Here is a 19,656-nt window from a genome sequence, read left to right on the forward strand (position 1 = left end):
CTGGCTGATGCCAATGGGAACCCGGGTCCACCCAATCTCAAAAGGCCGTGCCTTGCTTCTAGCCACTGCCCATACTCTGCCAACCACCACCTGCAACTCAACCAAAAACCACCCAGCTATGTACCTGAGGCTCAGTCTGCTCCAGCTCTCCAGAAGTGTATTTGAATATTAATGCAGATCCTTAACTAGATTTTGAGAATAAATTATTCATATCGAAAGGCTGCCACAAATGGGAGAAGCTTGTTTTTACGTTTTAAGTTTTGTAGTGGGCGGGAGGGAGGCGTGGTTTACACAGTGCTTAAGAACAGTGACTGGTGTATTCTGGGCGCAGTCACTAACTTGCTATATCACTTTAGGCAATCCTGAGTTTCACCACCTGATTAATTATGATGCCAACCCGCAAGTCTGCTTGCCACTGCCCCATCCACTCAAATTGGCATTGAGTGGTCAGATGGCCCATCAGGATTTCGGATATGACCTACTTTCTGGTTGGGACTCTGGCCGTGAAGGTCCCAAGACATATTCAAGCTCACAGCATCTTGGAAGTTCTGCAGAGCCAACGTGGAGGATGGATGAGGGGCGCTCAACAGACGCTGGCTGAACTGGCCTGTGCTCCCAACCCTGTCCCTGGGCGCCATTTGCAGGTTAAAAGCTAAGATCCAGTTTCCACACTCAAGACACTGCGGTTCAAAGTAGAGGATGCAAGTCCCACAGAAGAAATGTCACAAAGTGCAATAGGGCTCAAAGGAAAGAACAGGAAGTGCTTGTAGATGAGGTGATAGTGGAGAGAAGTCAGAATTTAACAGTAAAAGACTTGAGAGGAATGAAAGGAGGCATTCTGGGCAAAGGCAACAAAGTAAATGGCAGGAAAGCACTGCTGTCTGGGGAAAAGGAAGGGAGAAAGTTAGAGCGGGAAAGTAGGCTACAGGTGGAGGATCAGAGGGAGATGAGCTCAGCTAGGGGAGCCACACTGGCCAAACGGGGAGCCTTGAATGACAAAATATCAAATTGGTAGGTAACGGGGACCTAGTGGGAAGCTCCCCAGATGAAAATGGTAAGGACCAAGGCGTGCTTTGGAAACCTGCACGCGGCAGCGGAACGCACAGGAATAAGTTGGGAAAGGGCATCAGCGAGGCCCCGCTGAATGAACAGCAGCTGCGGACGTTATCGAGGGCTCACCACGCACCAGCCCTGCTGAACCTGCGTGATCTTTTTTAACCCTCACGACAGCTCCTGCAGGTACTCTTACCATCCCATTTTACAGATATGAGAACCAAGGCACGGGGAGGTCAACACGTGTGCTCTGGGTCATATAACGAGTCAGCGGTGAGCTGAGACCTACAGCTACCCAAGCTGGTCTAACTCCAGGCCCGGCACACTGACCACTAGAACAGCCTGCCGGGGTCTGCTCGCCGGTGCAGATTCTGAGTTGAGCTGAGAAGCAGAGGGAGCAAAGAGGAGGCTCATACACCGCAGAGATGACCTCTCCGTAACCTACCACTTCGGGTGAAGGGGGCTGACTGGGAAGAAGTCTGGAGTAAGGTTCCTGGGGGTTGTGGCACATCAAGCCAGCAAAAAACCCCGATTTCCTCATGAACTTATACCAAGTCCTTCTGCAAATGCCACTACGCATAGCCTAGCTGCTTCCAGGACGGCTGACTTCATTTTCAACAACTGGAGTATATACTTGATAAGCAAGCCGAACACCCCAAGAGGTGCCAGGAAAGAGAGATGGTGACTGCATAACAGATTGGCTTGAGTCCCTTGAAATTCATATGTTGAAGTCATAGCCCTCAGTGCCCCAGAATGTGACCTTATTTGGAAACTGGGTCGTTGCTGACGTGGTTAGGATGAGTAGGGTGGGCCCCTAATCCTATATGACTGGTGTCCTATAAAGAGGGAAATCTGGCTACAGACATGTGTACAGGGACAATGCCATGTGCAGAAGGCAGAGACTGGGGTGATGCAGTAGAAACCAAGGGTTGCCAAAGATTGCCAGCAAACTACCAGAAGCTAGGAGCGAAGGAACCCTGCTGAGACCTTATCTCCAACTTTTTGCCCCCAGAACCGTGAGGCAATATATTTCTTGTTGTTTAAGCCACCTGGTTCGTGGTACTTTGTCGCAGCAGCCCTAGGACACTAATGCAGTGACCCATGCCATCCTTTCCAATAAGACGACCATAGGTGCATCTTCACTGCATATTTCAGTAAGTAAAACAAAGTCTACTGTGAAACCTTGTACTGCAACGGATGTAATTACATATAAGACTATCTCTGTACCATGGCTGTGAGCTGAAAGCTGGCAAGTGTTTGATATTTCATCTATCTCCAATTGCCCGGGCATCAGGGACTATCTTTGATTTTGAAACAAAAACCAACTTTTACTTTATCATCAAGGACCTTCTTTCCCTTCCCTTTACTTTTAGAAGCAAATATTGACTGTATCAGATTCTTCCTGTGACCCGAAGAAACCAAGTCCAAAGGACAGTAAATCTGAGGTCCTGCTGTAGCCCTCTCCCAGCAGAGGGTCCCCGGTCTGTCCCAGGGCACGAAACCACATCAAGATGACCACAACCCCTCTCAGTTGTAAAGTGGCAACAGTTCTCTGAAATACAGATACTGGCTTTTAGCAGTCACCCCATCTTCATATATGCTCACACACGATTCTGCAACAACTGTTCATTGCTTTGTTTAACCCATGCATGACTTTGAAGAACATGCGCTTCACGGGTTGGGAGTGAATGGCTGTGGTTAAGAAGGGAAGCTTGTCTACCCTGGGGAATTCCACGTACTGTTCACAGCTAATGATTAGCCCCACTGAGAAGTGACACCAAAGCAGTACTTCTTTTGATACTTGGAAAATCCCCTACTCCAAAATATTTTTGCAAATGTACAAAAATTATGGAAAGTTACACTATAAAACTGGAATCTCCTACAGCTCAAATGTAAGCCACCAGAATTACCTATTTTAAAACAAAACAAACCTATGATGTTCCTATGGGGCACAGCACTCACTCTTCGAGGTTAACATTTATTGAGCATTTAAGATGGGACAGGCACAGTTCTAAGCCTGTTGCACGGAATGAATTGTTTAATTCTCACAACAACCCCCTGTGGTAGGCACCATTATTATTCCCATTGTGCAGGTGCGAATGAAGCACAGACTGGTTAAGAAATGGCCCGAGGTCACACAGCAATGCGTGGTAGAGCTGGGATCCCAAACCAGGCAGTCTGGCTCCAACACACCCCACCCCCTTAACTAACAAACAACCAACCAAGCCAGACATATAGACAAACAAGACAAAAGGGAATAATGTGAGTGGGGACAGGTTAAGGAGGGTGTGTTGAAGATGGGAACAAAAGAAGAGAACAACAATTACATCCCAGGCACTGGGCTGGCGCTTCACACATGCTTTTCCTACTTAACTGGCACAACACCCTTGAAGGTAAGCATTACTTTCCCACTCAACAGATGAAACACCGAGACTTGGGGAGATTAAAGTAACCTATAATGAGGGCAGATTATTATGTGACACCCCAACATGCAGCTTTGCTCACTGCAAAAACCAGTGCTGTTTTTTTCAGCTCATTTTCTCCAGAGTCATGGTTTCAAATTGTAACTTTGGCATTATGGATGGTGCAATCTGCTTTTCGAAGTCAATCCAGCATTGGAGAGCAGTGGTGCTGGGGTCAGGAGTGGGGCGCATTGCCCCATTCCAGCTGCAAGCTTGCACAGAAGACCTGAGTACAGCGTAGATGCTCAATGTGCCAGCCCGGGAGCCAGGAAGCTCAGGGTCTAGACCCAGTTCTGGCACTCATTAACTGTGTTGGTTTAGCCAAGCCCCCCAGCCTCGGTGGGCCTCTATTTTCCTTAAATACGAATTGGATATAAGGATGCCTGGCCTGTGGACCTCATAAGGGCATGTAAAACGTGCTACCAATAAAGGTGAATTGGCTGTGAAAACTGTAAGGTGCTCGACAGCTGATCATCGTCAGAATGAACAAAATCAGGTCATCCCAGCAGCTACCACGGTCCAGCAGGTCCACACATGCCAGCTGGGGAAGGCAACACCAGAAGAATGGCCCAGCATGAACCTCACCCTCTCCCCTAGGAAATCTGGGCTCAGGGCATCCAAGGTCTGGCTGGGCCTAGGTCCTCAGAGCTTCCCCCAAGGCAGGCTTGCTGGTCTAACTAGGTATCAACCAGGCTGGGCCGTGGAGGGAAGTCCTTGAAGAGTGAACAGCCTCATCTCCCTCACTGCACATTTTGCAGGCCGGCTGGCATTCAGCAGTGATAAGGGCAGGGTGCCACCTGGGCCGGCAGCCCACACTGGCTTTCATCCATGTATGTTGCAGGATCGGGAAAGGTAGCAGTGCAGTGCGTACCACTCCTGCAGGGGCAGGGGATTCAGGCGAGACCAACCCACAGGGTAGAGAGAGACTGGACAAGTGAGCTGAAAGAATCTTTCCCTCCTGGTGTTCTGAACAGACAGGAGCCCACCGAGACTCTCACCAACCCCCTCGCCATTAGTTCCGGCCCCAGGAAGAGGAAGGGATCAGATCTGCATAACACTGAATCACCAGGCACTTCGGCACAATGACCCCTCCAGGAGAGGGTGGAGAAGCTCGTCTGGCAACTGCCTACACAAACAGGGCAATTCTGAAGAGCAGCAAACAAACCAGTCTGGCCCCAATTCCCATTTTGCATAAGATTGCAGTCCACAAAAAACAACGTCCAAGGAACCCTTGTTGATCACTACCGATTGTTAACACTAAGGTTTGGGCCTAGAGAGAATGAAAAAGGCCCCTTTGAGGGAACTTTGGATAAGGCCATTTTGTGGAAATCGCTGTGCTGCGTCTTTAGACTCCAACTTGCCATTGGGAGCACCAGATGCTTCAGTCAACAGATCTCGGTGAACTTTGTTTTAAAAGAAAGTTACACTGAAAGGTTCGAACCTACAAACCAAAGGGGACTTGTTAGTCACTAGGTGACTATCAGGGTACCTGTTTTCTTTATGCTAAAAAGGGGTTACACGAGTTCCGGGGGCTGGAGGATTGTCAGGTGTGGGGGTGGTTAGGTACGAGCAGGTCCGTTTGTGTGCTAGCCTCGGAGCTGACACTCACCACAGCTGCTTAATTCAGGGACGCATCAAAAAACAAACTGCAATGGGTTAAAATCCAGAGGGGGCCACCGTGTTGGGCCGGGTGCATGGTTCTTAAGAGAAACGTGCATCCTCCCGGGGGCCAAGGCCTCCTTCGGTTCCAGAAAAAGACATCTCGGCTTACACGAGGTACCGAACGAAGAGAGTGAGCCAGAAATTTTCCAGCATACCGCCTCCTCTCCCCTCCCCACCCCCGAACTACCCCTGATCACCGTCAAACACACGAAAGGTGTTCTCTAAAACCTAACGGATGATTTCATGCACTTCATTCCCAAAAGCCTAAGAGCCACAGCGACAGCACTAAGAGGCTTCGGTCGGATTCACAAAAAAGGGAGGCGCACAGTCGTCCGCAAACCCGCAACCCCCCGGGGGCGGAGGGTGGAAGAACGCAGGGTTGCCCCCGCCCAGGTCCCTCGCTACCCTCCAGGGCTCCCGGCCAGGTCCCCCATCACCCCGCTCGCGTCCCACTCTCCTGTTACCTCGCTCGCGTGTCCGCCGGCGTCCGACACTTGAGACGTCGGTTCCGCGGGAGCCTTCTCCTCGTCCCCGGCGGCCAAGGGGCTACTCGGAGCCGCTCTGGGATTCCCGCCGCTACCTGGCGCAGCCTGGCTAACGCCGTTCACGCCGGCGCCCACTCCTCCGGCCGAAGAGGCGGCGGCAGCGCCGAGCAGCGCGTGGGCCCCGTCGGCGTCCCCGGCAGCCACGCTGTGCACCAGCCATGCGTCCACTCGGGTACAGGGAATGAAGGGGACCCCCAGCGCGCGCACCTCCCGGAGCAGCTGGCCCTCCGGCGGCGCCACGGGGTCCCGCTCCCGGCCCTTAGGGTGCAGGAGCTCGGCGCGCCCCCACCCTCCCGAGGCCGGGAAGGGGCTGAGCGCGTAGGCAGGGCTCGTCGGGCCGCCCGAGAGCAGAAGCTCATCTCCGAGCAGGGTCCGCGGCGGGAGCAGCAGGTAGAGGTCCAGGTCCAGGTCCAGGTCCAGGCGAAGCCCCGCCAAGCTCAGCAGGATGGTGAGGTGCAGGAGGCTGCCGCCGTCCGACCACCACGGCTTCAGGTACTTCATCTCCCGCCGCGCGCCCGGGGACGCCCCTGCCGGCGCCCGCGGGTCCCTGCGCGCCGGCCGCCGCTTGGGCACGTGCGGGCCCTGCGCGCCGCCGGCACCTGCCCGGAAGAGACAGAAACAATGGACCCGGGCGTGCAGCGGCCGTCGCGGGCCCCCTGAGCCGGGCACAAAAACAGTCCAACCGCAGCCGCCCAGGTGCCTGCGGCTCGGGAGAGGCGGAGGAGGAGGAGCCACCTACGCGCAGAGCTAACCAGCTTAGCCGCCCCGCTGCCCCGCAGCCGCGCGCTACAACCAGGCCCCGCCCCGGGCCGCGGGCGCCGCCACTGGGGACACGCCCACTGCCGCCCCAAGCCTGCGTGGGGCGGGGCTCCCGGGCTCAAAGGCTCTTTATTCGGGGGGAACGCAAAGCTTTCTGGGAGCAGAAGTTGTTCTGGGCGCCAAGTGGCCCCCAACCCTGTGGCCGTGGGCTGGGCGGTTGTGGCTGAATGCGCGGGGTGGGAGTAGGGGGTCCGGAGTAAAGGTGGGTGGGAATGGACCGGATGTGTAGACTTGGGGAGGGGGCCGAGGGGAGGGAGTCGAGGCACTGGGCAGCACGCAAAGGGCTTCCACCCACACGAGAACACTGAGCTGGCACAGTGGGTTCACATCCCAGCGCCACTACCAGTCGTGTGACCTTGAATAAATTACTTCTCTGTGCCTCAGTTCTCTTATCTGTAAAATGGGGATAGTAGTACCTGTCCGATAGGGATGTGGTGAAGTCAGAGGAAATATTAAATGTAAAGCCCAGAGTTTGATATATAGATTCCACTGCTACCGTAAGGATCAAACAGCACTGCTCTCCATTCCCTCCCCCCACTCCCGACCCTGTGCTCCAGCCTCACAGACTCCTCCCTGTGTCCTGGGCTACCCCTGCATGAGGCTATGCCTTCCCTCATGGTCTCCTTTGCTCCTGAAATGACGGTTAAGAGCACCAGCGCTAGAGTTATCGTGCATGACTTCAAAGCCCCCTCCATTTCTTACTGGCCTGGAAACTTGGACAAACTGGTCACTCTCTGTGCCTCAGTTTCCTCACTGTGAAATGGGACTAATAAGAGCATCCCCTCAGCACACCTGTTGTGAGCCCCAAATGAGCTGTATGTATACCACCAACCACAGTACCTGGTAGGTAGGAAGCAGTCTCTGAATGTTACCCATTATTTGTACTACCTATCCTCCAAGGCTTAACCCAAAGATACATCCTCTGAATTTTCACCATTTGTGATTCTCTTCCCCCACGGTGATTTCTCCATATGCCAACATTGCAACACCTGGCACTTTTCACTTTGCATTGTAGTTGAAATTGTTCTGATTTGCCCATTGTGAACTCTTGAGGGCAAAAAACCTGTTTGGCTCACCTTTGTGCCCGCGTGGTACCCAGCACTGGGCCTTGCCATTGTAGGTTTTACTAACTCCCATTTCCTTCCAGGGCGTGGGGGTGGGGGCAGAGAGGGAGAAGGTGGTGATGCCTACCTGAGGGTTGGCAGTTGTGTAAGAAGTTGAGCAAGACTTGTTTTTTGTTTTTTTTTGCGGTACGCGGGCCTCTCGCTGTTGTGGCCTCTCCCGCTGCGGAGTACAGGCTCCAGACGCGCAGGCCCAGCGGCCATGGCTCACGGGCCCAGACGCTCCGCGCCATGTGGGATCCTCCCGGGGCACGAACCCGTGCCGCCTGCATCGGCAGGCGGACTTCCAACCACCGCGCCACCAGGGAAGCCCCAAGACTTGTTTTTAAAGGCCCCTTCCTCCACCTGGTTTTCTCCTCTGTCTTGGGCCTACTGTAATGAGAACTTCACAAGAGATGTCAGTTTGCCCCGTGAGAACCAGAGGAGCTGAAGCAGACTTCTTCAAAGTCGCTTCCGCTTTAAGCCTTGGGGGTGGGGTTATGGGGTGGTGAAGAGGCTGGAAGAGAGACACTCGCAGGGTTAGTGAGATTTGGGACAGTAGCCCTGTTCACAGCATTTAGTCCCTGGACAGGGATTCAAGTTCTGGGCTCGGTTAACGTCTGCTGAATTCAGATATTTACCTCAGTTTTTACTGAGGACCCACTGAACCGCCTGACACTGTGAAGGATAGGACATGATTTCATTAGGGACGGAAAGAATGTTCTCAAATGCCTAAATATTTTGGAGATATAAATGACTATACAGGAAGTGCCATAACCCAGGTGAGAACAGAGATGGTACCTTCTTTAAGGTGGTATCTCCTAGAACCTCACATGCAGTCGGAGCTCAAGACATTTTTTTCAGTTGAATTGAGGCATTTACACTTGAGATGCGTTTTGAGGGATCCTAATAGACTAGGAACAGGAAGGACCTTCAAACTTCCTTCCTAATGTGGTTGGCGACAGAGGTTGACCCTCCACCTTTAAAATGTGAGCTGATAATCACAGTATCTGTCAGACTGCTCAATTCAAATGTGTGGATTATGGACTGGTGAGAAGGGGGGGCACAGAAAGGACCTTGAGGCCAAATATGAAACAGGAGACTCATAATCAGTCCTACACACCTTTGACCTTCAACATAACAAAAGTTCCCATTTTTAGGAAGGCAGAGAGTGGAGTGAGAATGGGTTTTTTTGTTTGGTTGGGGTTTCTTTTTCGTTTTTTTTTTCTAGAATACCTCCACCATTGCCTTGTAAAAGTCTTGAAAAGTCATCTATGTTTATTAAAATCCTTAAATCAGTGCTACTCAAAGGATAGTCCAAAACTGGGATCAGTCCACAAACTGTTTGTTTCTGGTCCAGATGAGGAGAGTAATAGAATTGAGAGTGTTTAGAAATGTTTATAGTAATTTGACATTGTTGTAACAACCAAGCCATGATCAGTGGGTTTGCTTTTGTATACTTCTGTTACTTAATTTTTCTAGAAATGAATTTTTTTTTAATTGTACGGAAGTACTGACCTATAACAAATTGGGGGGAAAAAGCTGGTCCTTCACCAGAATTAGTTTGAGAAGCACTTAATGCATTCTTGTGAGGTAGGCAGGTTCCAAGATGACTTCTAGTCCTCCCCTTTCCTCGAGTGTGGGCTGAACCTGGTGACTTGCTTCTAACAAACAGAATATGGCAAAAGTGATGGGATGTCATTTCCAAGATTAGGTTACAAAAAGACTCAGCGTCTTCTGTCTTGCTTACTATCCTAGTCGGGCTGCTATAACAAAACACCATAGAACTGGGTGGCTTATAAACAGCAGAAATTTGCTTATAGTTCTGAAGCCTGGAAGTACAAGGTCGGGGTGCCGGCACGGTTAGGTTCTGGTGAGAGCCCTTGTCTGAGTTGTAGACTGCTGGCTTCTGATTGTATCCTCACAGAGAGGAAGGGGCAAGGGAGATTTCTCAGCTGCTTTCTTAAGGGCACTTATCCCATTCATGATGGCTCTGTACTCATCACCTAATCGCCTTCCAAGGGCCCCACCTTGTAATACCATCACCCTGGAGGTTAGGTGTCAACACATGAATTTTGGGGGGATAAAAGCATTCAGACAGCACTACCTTCTCTCTCCATCTCTTGCTCTCTCCCTCTTGGAGAGGGCTGCCATGTTGTGAGGATCCCTATATAGAAGCTCATGTGGCAAGGCACTGGTGTCTTCATCCAACAGCCAGTGAGAACCTGAGGCCTGCCACAGCCATCTGAGCGAGCTTGAAGCAGACCCTTCCCCGGTTGAGGTTTGAGATGATGGTAGCCCCAGCCAACTCCTTGATCGCAGCCTTGTGAAAGACCCAAGCCAAAGGATGTATCTAAGCTGCACACGGATTCCTGACCCAGAAATGACTCTAAGATAATAAATGTTTCAAGCCACTAAGTTGTGGAGTTAATTTGTTACACAGCCTAGTTAACTAACAACCTGTGTCAGAAGCGGACATCAGACAAGTGGAAGGAAAAACTAAAAATGCAACTGCAGTTGTGTAGTATGGTTAGTGATATTCTCCATGAATCATTTATAACTGTGAAGTAACATTACAGTAGTACATTCTGGGTCCTTCATGCAATAATCTGGCTTACGCCTATAAATATAAGATTGTAACTTGGCATGAAAGATATCACTGTCAGCTGGTGTGAGGTGACCACAAGCATCAGCATCTTCTCCCATGGCAGTTGCTTTTATCTATCCGAAATAAGCAAGAGGGCTGCCCTGGTGGCGCAGTGGTTGAGAGTCCGCCTGCCGATGCGGGGGACACGGGTTCGTGCCCCGGTCCGGGAAGATCCCACATGACGCGGAGCGGCTGGGCCCGTGAGCCATGGCCGTTGAGCCTGCGCGTCCGGAGCCTGTGCTCCGCAACGGGAGAGGCCACAACAGTGAGAGGCCCGCGTACCACAAAAAAAAGAAAAAAATAAATAAGCAAGAAAGAAAACAGGTCCAAACATTGGCATCCTTCTTTTAGAAAGTTTCTGCTAATATTAGCTACAAGAAATTTAAATTCGTGGTAGAAATTCCAGGGTTAAGCAAAAAAAAAAAAAAAAAATTCCAGGATTAATACCATATTAAAAATCTAAGACATAAATTAAGATATAAGTCATATTATCTAGGAGGAAGAATTAAGCATAGCTAGTTTCAAAACAGGCACAGTCACTAGAATTTAAATGACTCTGCAACTGTTGAGACATTTTGCCAAAGGCTTCTGCAAAATAGGTTCAAGAATGGCCTGATTTGCAATCTAATATCTAACAGTCTTGGTGATGATGAATCAACTGATACTTCGTGAAGAGGAAGAGTTTTTCCTCATTCTCTTAGCAGTCTATAATCTTCTGAAAGTTGCTCTGGACTTTGGGATGGTGATGCTCACCATCTGTGTGTTCACACATGGCATTCATTGGAGGAGCTGCGACGTACTGAACGCTGCTCTGTGCTGGGACCTTTCCAGGCACAATCTCATTTACTAGTCACAGCAACTCTATGAAGTAGGTATTACCCCCATTTTGTATTATCTAGATAAGGACACTGAGGTTCAGCGTCATGATACCCTGTGCCCACAGACATGCCGGTGGTAAATGGCAGAGTCAGAATTCAAATGCACAATCTCTCCACTCTCCACTGCAGTTCACACCTCCTCTGTGCTGTCTGGCTTGTTTATTCATGACTCAGCCTCCTGCTCCTGCAGGAGAGAATGCCCTTCCTCAATCACCGCATTCTTCCCACAGCTTTTGAAAGTGTAAAATCTGCTCGCAGTTTATCTTCTCTGCAGAGTTTCAGGGGAAATGAAGTATTGGTTTTGTCTCTCTGTACGATGCTCCACCTTCTTGATCTTTTACACAAAAACAACCACCTCTGTATTTAGAGCAGCCTGTGTGGTTTGGTGATCCCTGCACAGTTTTGACTCCTATGGATCCACGTCAGCCTCAATTACCATCAGTGACAAAGCAGGCCCCCATTTGGTGACAGTCATTGGGATACAAAGACATGTAAGACAAGAGCTTACAGCCTTGTTAGGGAAGCAGGATGTGCACAGGGTGAAATGCATGCCACTGATCTGGGGGCATAAGACTCCTCATGTGAGAAGTATGTTTAAGGCCAGGCCTGTGCCAGGGAACTCACAAGCTAAACAGCTTTGCTGCCCGCCACCTAGTCTCTGTGGTGTGAATTCTTACATTCAGGTCAAGGTTCCAAAGTCTGCAGTTGCTCTGTGTGTGTGTGTGTGTGTGTGTGTGTGTGTGTGTGTGTGTGTGTGTGTGTGTGTGTGTGTGTGTAAGGGGATTGCAGGGACAGAAAGGAAATTAGGAAGAGAGGTCTAGGGGACATTGGAGTGAGGCCGGTCGGCAGGGAATGAGAAATCTACAGGTTTGCAGTAGAGACATTTGGGAGCAAAGGGGAACTGCCATTGCCAACCCTCGTCCTGTCTATCACATCCAGAATGCTGGACCCCTAAGCTATCGTGGGCCTGTTCTGTTTAACCACAGACCTAGTCAGTGTGGCGAACCACTATAATAAACAACTCCCAGACTCAGTGGCTTAACCCAATGAAAGTTTACTTTCTTATTTCACAGTCCAGAAGAGGGTTTAGGATAAGGGGACTCTGTGCTCTTTGGGGTCATTTGAGGACACAGGCCCTCTTCTTATGTGGCTCTGTCCTCCTCTGGGTCCTCAGCATCCTCTCCATTCAGCTGGCATATGGAGAAAGAGAGTAAAGAGCAAGCAGAGGAGGATTTTACGGGCCAAACCCAGAAGTGGCCCCCATGACCTCCACTCACATGCCATTGGTCAGAACTTGGCCATGTGGCCTCACCTAAGTGCAATGGAGGCTTGGGAGGTGGGCCTAGCTGTCCTCCCAAGACCAAAGGGAAAGGGTGGATACCTGTCTTTGCCACATCTGTCCCTTGGTCTTATTTTGCATTCTATTCATTCAGAAACCATTTACTCAGCACTACTGGGTATCTAGCTCTTTTTGACTAAAAATATTATTTTAGCCACTCATAGGCAATTAGCACACAAATGCAAAACTAGAATGGCTTGTTCAAGGCAGAGCAGCACTTTACACTGACAGTCTGAGTGTTTAAGAAATGCTGACTGAAACAACATGGATGGACCTAGAGATTATCATACTAAGTGAAGTAAGTCAGACAAAGACAAATATTATATAATATCGCTTATATGTGGAACCTAAAATATGACACAAATGAACTTACTTACGAAACAGACTCACAGACATAGAGAACAGATTTTTGGTTGCCAGAGGGGAGGGGGTTTGGGGTTAGCAGATGCAAACTATCAATATTATATACAGGATGGATAAACAACAAGGTCCTACGGTACAGCACAGGGAGCTACATTCAATATCCTGTGATAAACCATCATGGAAAAGAATGTCTATATGTATGAATCACTTTGCCGTACAGCAGAAATTAACACAACATTGTAAATCAACTATACTTCAATAAAATAAAATTAAAAAGAAAACAGAAATGATGCCTGATGAGAATGGTCAAAGCCGATGGTACATATGTGGCGAGAGCTTGGGATTCCCCAGTCTAATCCCAGTTGGGCCCAAGCAAGTCATTTTGGGAAGGGCACCTATATCTCTGGACGCTGCACCTCTCACCTGCACAGTCAGAACTTGAACTGGACAGGTTTCTAAGTTCCCTTCTCACCTTGAGTGTCCCTGAAAGTCTTGGTGACCACTGATGACTATGTTAGATTACTACTAAATTCAGGCACTCGGCGGTGACCACCGCGCAGACCGGACTTTAGCTCACTCGCAACTCACTCTGCTTCCTCTGCAACCGTGTCTGACAAACCCGATATGGGTGAGACTGAGAAATTCAGTAAGTCGAAGTTGAAGAAAACAGAAACGCAAGAGAAAAATCCACTGCCTTCAAAAGAAACGATTGAACAGGAGAAGCAAGCAGGTGAGTGGTAAATGAGGCGTGCATCGCCAATATGCACTGTACGTTCCACGAGCATTGCCTCCTTATTTTACTTCTTTCAGCTGTTTAACTTGGTAAGATGCAAATAGGTTGGATCAAGTTTAAATGACTGTGCTGCCCCTTTTCACATCAAAGAATGGAGAACTACTAACAACAAAGGCCGCGCCTGCCTCTCCCGTCCGCCCGCCTGTCTGGCTGGCAGGGAAGGAAAAGAACTTGCATGTTGGTGAAGGAGGAGGCTGGGTGGGACGACAGTGAAATCTAGAGTAAAGAGCAAGCTGGTCCACAGTGTCCTGCGGGCTGTAAAATGCAGTTTAATCAGAGTGCCATTTGTTGTTGTTGTTGTTCAAATGATTTTAATTATTGGAATGCACAATTTTTAAAAATATGAAAATAAAAAGTTTTAAAACCTGAAAAAAAAAATTACTACCAGGTCTGTGTTCTCACTTAACTATGAGGCTATCAGACCTAAAGCACCACCACACAACTTTAGAAAAGAAAGCAAAAGACAATACACTCCACTCTTAACCATCTCCGGCTAGAAGAAGAATCTGAAAGGCATCTCTCTCTGACAAGTTTGCATCTTTGTGATGCATCTTCCTTATTTTTTTTGCACATGCCCCGTCTGATGATGACATTCTGAAAGTCTAACACTCCAGTTGATCTTCACTCTCCAACTTTACACTATTTGATGACAGGGAAGCAGCACATAAGTTGGGTTGTGGGGAAAGTCACTGGTCATTCACAAAGTAGAAAACCCAAGCAACCACCACTGAGAATTAATATAAGTGCAGTTTACAGAGGACTGATGTATTGCTCCTTTGCTATAAGAAACTCGTTTTGAGGCCAGTGACCCTGATCATTGTTTAATAAGGTTGATGGTTTTTAAAAATTATCTAACAGAGGTTTAGTTTAGCACCTGAACTCTCTCATTTGCTTAATCATCTCCCTTAAGCATATTTGTATTTTTGATAGCAGCTATAATGTTCTCTTTACTAATTCACATCATTAACCAATTCCTGCCTAACTGTTTCTTTGTCCCTGCTGGTTTTCTCTAATTCCTAGTTTTATCTTCCTGAATTCTGGAATCTCTATCTGATCTTAACTCAGCAGCAGCCTTCTGATTGCCAAACTATTGATACAAGAACAGAAGGCAGGGCTTCCTGGGCCATCTAGATCTGCTTCTGAGCCCCTGCCAACCTCTGCCTGCCTTCGCCCACCTTTTAAAAAGGTATATATTAGTCATAGTTTCTGCTTGCTGACCAAATGTTGTCTATGATATTGTAGTAGGTTGGATAGACCCCCCTGATTTCATGTCACCACACAAAACCTCAGACTGTGACCTTTTTTGGAAATAGGGTCTTTGCAGATGTAACTAAGGTAAGGATTGAGGTGACATCATACTGAATTAGGATGAGCCCTGAACCCAATGTGAGTGTCCTTTTAAGAGACAGACAAGGACACACACACCTATAGAGAAGGAGGTGATGCGAAGACAGAGGCAGAGATTGGAGTTAATGCTGAACAAGCCACCAGAAGCTGGAAGAAACCAGGAAGGATTCTCCCCTTGAGCCTTCAGAGGCAGCACAGCCTGCCCGCGGCTTGATTTCAGACTTCCGGGTCCCTGGAACTGTGAAAGAACACATTTCTGTTGTTTTAAGCCACCAAGTTTTTGTGTGGTCATTTGTTATGGCATTTCTAGGAATGTAATACACATAATTTTACAATTTTCCTTCTCTTTTTGTTTTGTTCTTGTTATTATAGAAGAACGATTTTTGTCCCTGCGTAAAGACTGGGATACTCTGGGTACTGTCACGTTCATGGCAACCTCAGAGGCAGGATAGAGGAAGGAGCGTCGCTGAAACAGGAGTTACGACATTAGCACTCAGGAGGCCTGTTCAGGGAAGGGCAGATGGGTGGGTGGCTCGTCTTAGAAACCACCTGAACCTTGGGCCTCATCCTTGTGTCTTACCTCCAAGGCTCCATCTGCAGTGACTCTTGTCCTGTCCCCCACCTCTTACCTGCTGGGAGGCCCCAGCAAAACACTGCATCAGGCTTTTGTAAGAGAAGCTGATAAAAACTTATCTGTGACTTCCTTCCTACAAACTTGAAATAACTTTCAGTTTTCCTCCTGATGACAGAAGTAATATGTGCTCCTTGTAAAACAACACCAACAGATAAGAGAGAAAGGAAATAGGAACTTGAAATCACCTAGAATTTCCCCACCCAACATAGTATGCACACCTGTATTTATATTATTTTATAAAAATAATTTTTATAATTTATATAATACCATATGTAAGTTATATAACAATTTTTATAAAAATTTGTTTTTGTAACAAATTTTTTTGTAACTGCTTTTTAAAAACCACTATAAGCAAATATAGTTCCACACTGTCATCTTTATAAGCTGCAAAATATCCCAGAACACAGATGTGCCTTGATTTAGTTAAAGAGTTTACTACTGATAAATGTTTAGGTTGTTGTCATATATTTTCACTATTATAAACAATTTTACAATAAACTTCTTTTAGACATAATTTTGGGCACATATCTGATTATTTCTATAGCATGAATTCCCCCAAATTTTTGAGTGAAAGAATATAAACTTTTAGAGGAGTTAGATATAGTCTGCCAATTACTCTCCCGAAAGGACCATGTATGATGACTTTCAGTCCTTTTCATCAATATATCCTAATTTTGAGTTACAGTAAATATTCCCTAATTTTCTGAATAAAACTATCATAACCTTGCTGTTACTAACATCTAGATTAGAAAGGATCTTAAAAAAAGAGTTTCATACAGTAACTGGAATTTTTTTGGAGTGCATTTTCCTTCAGTTGTCTCCTTTCTCCCTTTCTGTCTTATTTCTGTTTGAAAGTGCTTTGTGATCACAGTGTGTTATTTACTACTTTGTGACTCTTACAAGCATCGATTAACCATGAACATGACTCACCCTGATGTATGTCTTTCTTAATTCAGTGGTAAGTGCACTTTCCCAATTCCGTTGCTCTAAATATCTCCAAACCTTCAGGACTGCCAGAATGAGTTAGGAAGAAACAGTATCTGGATCTGTTTCCTACAGAAGTGTCAATATTTGCTAAAACAAAGAGCTGGGACTACCCCCAATGGAACGCCATCTGTCCTTGTCTTTGAGAGGCTGCAGGAAAATCCTTTCACAGCCAAGAGATGGTTATTTGGCATAACTGATACTGAAATTCAGCAAGGTGGCTTTCAGAGGTGAAACAGGCTGATAAAGAGAGACTTTGCTGTGTGAAAACGGGAAGTTTAGAAATGTGTTTCAGTTTTGAATCTATAAACTAAGGATTATTTACTTTACCAAAATATTTCCCATAGGAATCTTTTAATCAGCACGATCACCTAGCTGACTTAAACATTCCGGTCATGAACATGTTATTTTCTTGTACAGCTTTTCAGGAAGTAAGCAGCTGGTAAGATGAGACACAGCTTCCTTCTCAGAGTCTCATTACTTCAACCATGCTGTTTCTTAAGCAGATAAGCTCCCTACTTTGTTCTACGATATATGGAAGCTCAGTTCTGTTGCAGTTTTAGGGTGGAGGCATAAGACACAGAGTCCAGCTTCTGAAGTATGGTTAGTTGCCTGACTCGGGTTCCAAAGGAAACCTGGTCACCTGGCTTCCTTTGGAGAAAACCCAGATTCCTTTGAATAGCAACCTGAAGAATAATTGAAGAGATCATCTCAGGTTGGAGTGAAATTCTTCAAAATACATTCGACGGCTTTCAGGGCCCAGTCCTCCTCCAGAGCGCTGCTCAGTGGGATGTTTGCCACTTAGAATTTCAGTCCATCTGTGTAGTGTCCAGCTCTCTCCTGAGAACACATTCATTTGGGAACCTCGAACATTCCATAACATTCTTATGATTCCCCACTTTATCCAGCTATGTCACTTCTTCCAAGTTTATTTCCAGCAGATGCTGCCAGTCCTCAGTGGGACCTTCACCTAATCTCCTTCTTCTCAGGAAGAGAGCAGTCATCCCAGCCTCAAGAGGGCTGTAGGCCACCTCCTCTAGCTGTCCCTGCTGTAGGCTGGAATGAACCAGGAGGGCAGATCTTCCCACACTGCTCTGCATCTTGGCCCAGGTTAACTAGATCCAGCTAAACCAGAGGGTCTTGGCCACTACGGAAACATATTTCAGCCCCCAAAGATACATGGGTATGTTTCTCTAATGGCTTTTTATATGGACTAGATTTATGCATTCATTCAATACATACTTAGTGAACATGACTATGCGTCAGGCATTGTTCTGAGAACATGTTTCTGTGAATAAAACAAAGCCCCAGGTTTAATAGAGTCTGTAATCCACTGGGGGCAGACAGACAATAAATAATTTATCAGAGGGTGATACATGCTAAGAAAAATAAATAAATAAAGCAGGGAAAAAGTGTTGAAGGGGAGGAGAGTGATGGTGGGTGTACGGTGCACACAACCATGTTACATAAGGAGGGAGACATGGAAAGTCTGACCTGCAGGAGGTGAGGGAGAGCACCAGGCAGTTCAGTGGGGAAAAGCATAGCCCAGTTAGTGAGAATAGCAAGTTCGAAGGCCCTGAGGCAGAAGAGCACCAACTGTGTTCAAGGAATAAGGGGAGGCCATGCGGAGGAAGGGAGAGCAGTACCCGGTGCCAGCTCACGCTGGACATGATAGCATGGTGAAGATTCTGTATTTTACTCTGAGTGGGATGGGAAACCAGCAGAAGATTGTGAACAAGAAATTAATACATGTAAGACACTTCAAACACTGTGCACAGTAAGTACTGAAAATTCTAGCTTTTGTTTTTACTTTTCTTGACTCTAAAGGTAACTAACTTCCATTCTGCATTATGAGAATGATAATTTTTAGCCTAAAATATGGCACAAAGGATAGAAGTCCTGATCTGACAGATCAGATTTGTGGTTACCAGTGGCCAGGGGTGAGGGGAGGAGAAATTGGAGGAAGATGGTCAAAAGGTACAAACTTCCAGTTATAAGATAAATAAGCACTAGGGATGTAATGTACCACATGATCAACATAATGAGCACTGCTGTGTGTTACAGATGAAAATTGTTAAAAGAGTAAAGCCTACGAGTTCTCATCACAAGGAAAAAGTTTTTTTCTATTTCTTTAATTTTGTATCCATGTGAGATGTTTACTAAACATATTGTGACAATCACTTCACCATGTAAGTAATCAAATCATTATGCTATGTATCTTAAGCTTATCTGTATAAGTGCTGTATGTCACTTATATCTCAATAAAACTGGAAGAAAAAACCTCATTAATATTGAAAAATCCTGATCTTACAAACTTTAGGTCCAATTTTAACATCCTACATTTACAAAGAGGATTGATGATTAGAAAATTACCTCATGTCCAAGACTAGGTTCTTTTCATCTGCTCCTTGGCAATTTATTTTCTTTCTTTCTTTTTTAAAATTTATTTATTTATTTATTTGTGGTTGCGTTGGGTCTTTGTTGCTGCGCACGGGCTTTCTCTAGTTGGCAGTGAGTGGGGGCCACTCTTCGTGGCAGTTGTGGGCTTCTCATTGCAGTGGCTTCTCTTCTTGCGGAGCACGGGCTCTAGGGGTGTGGGCTTCAGTAGTTGTGGCATGTGGGCTCAGTAGTTGTGGCTCGTGGGCTCTAGAGCGCAGGCTCAGTAGTTGTGGCGCACGGGCTTAGTTGCTCCGCGGCATGTGGGATCTTCCCGGATCAGGGATTGAACCCGTGTCCCCTGCATTGGCAGGCGAATTCACTTTTTTTTTTTCAAAAAGCAGAAAAATCATTCTTATTTTTATGCAAATGCATATTATAACTCGCCGTTCTACACCTTATTTTTCTTACTTATTGATGTGTCTTAGAGTCCTTCCCTATTAGTACCTTTTTTTTTTTTTATACAGCAGGTTGTTATTAGTCATCCATTTTACACACATCAGTGTATACATGTCAATCCCAACCTCCCAATTCATCCCCCCACCCCCCACCCCCGCTGCTTTTCCCCCTTGGTGTCCATACGTTTGCTCTCTA

The 19,656-nt window shown here is 47.1% G+C and overlaps 2 protein-coding genes across 2 annotated transcripts in view; one reads left to right on the top strand and one right to left on the bottom strand.

Moving 5' to 3' along the window:
- NFE2L3 (NFE2 like bZIP transcription factor 3) overlaps positions 1-6,467 on the bottom strand; it is a 37,567-nt gene extending 31,100 nt beyond the window's left edge. Inside the window, exon 1 of the mRNA XM_022584764.3 lies at positions 5,642-6,467. Coding sequence (XP_022440472.2) covers positions 5,642-6,223 — 582 coding nt within the window. The 5' untranslated portion in view covers positions 6,224-6,467. The remainder of the gene's footprint in view (positions 1-5,641) is intronic.
- LOC149748402 (thymosin beta-4-like) lies at positions 6,384-19,032 on the top strand. The gene has a single exon (XM_089917597.1). It carries the CDS (start codon positions 13,493-13,495, stop codon positions 13,607-13,609), a length of 117 nt encoding a protein of 38 aa, XP_089773723.1. The 5' UTR covers positions 6,384-13,492; the 3' UTR covers positions 13,610-19,032.
- The last annotated feature ends 624 nt before the right edge of the window (positions 19,033-19,656 follow it).

This window comes from Delphinapterus leucas, chromosome 9 (assembly GCF_059928025.1).
Source record: "Delphinapterus leucas isolate spDelLeu-1000000601 "Yukka" chromosome 9, BTC_Dleu_Yukka2, whole genome shotgun sequence".
Lineage (NCBI taxonomy): Eukaryota > Metazoa > Chordata > Mammalia > Artiodactyla > Monodontidae > Delphinapterus > Delphinapterus leucas.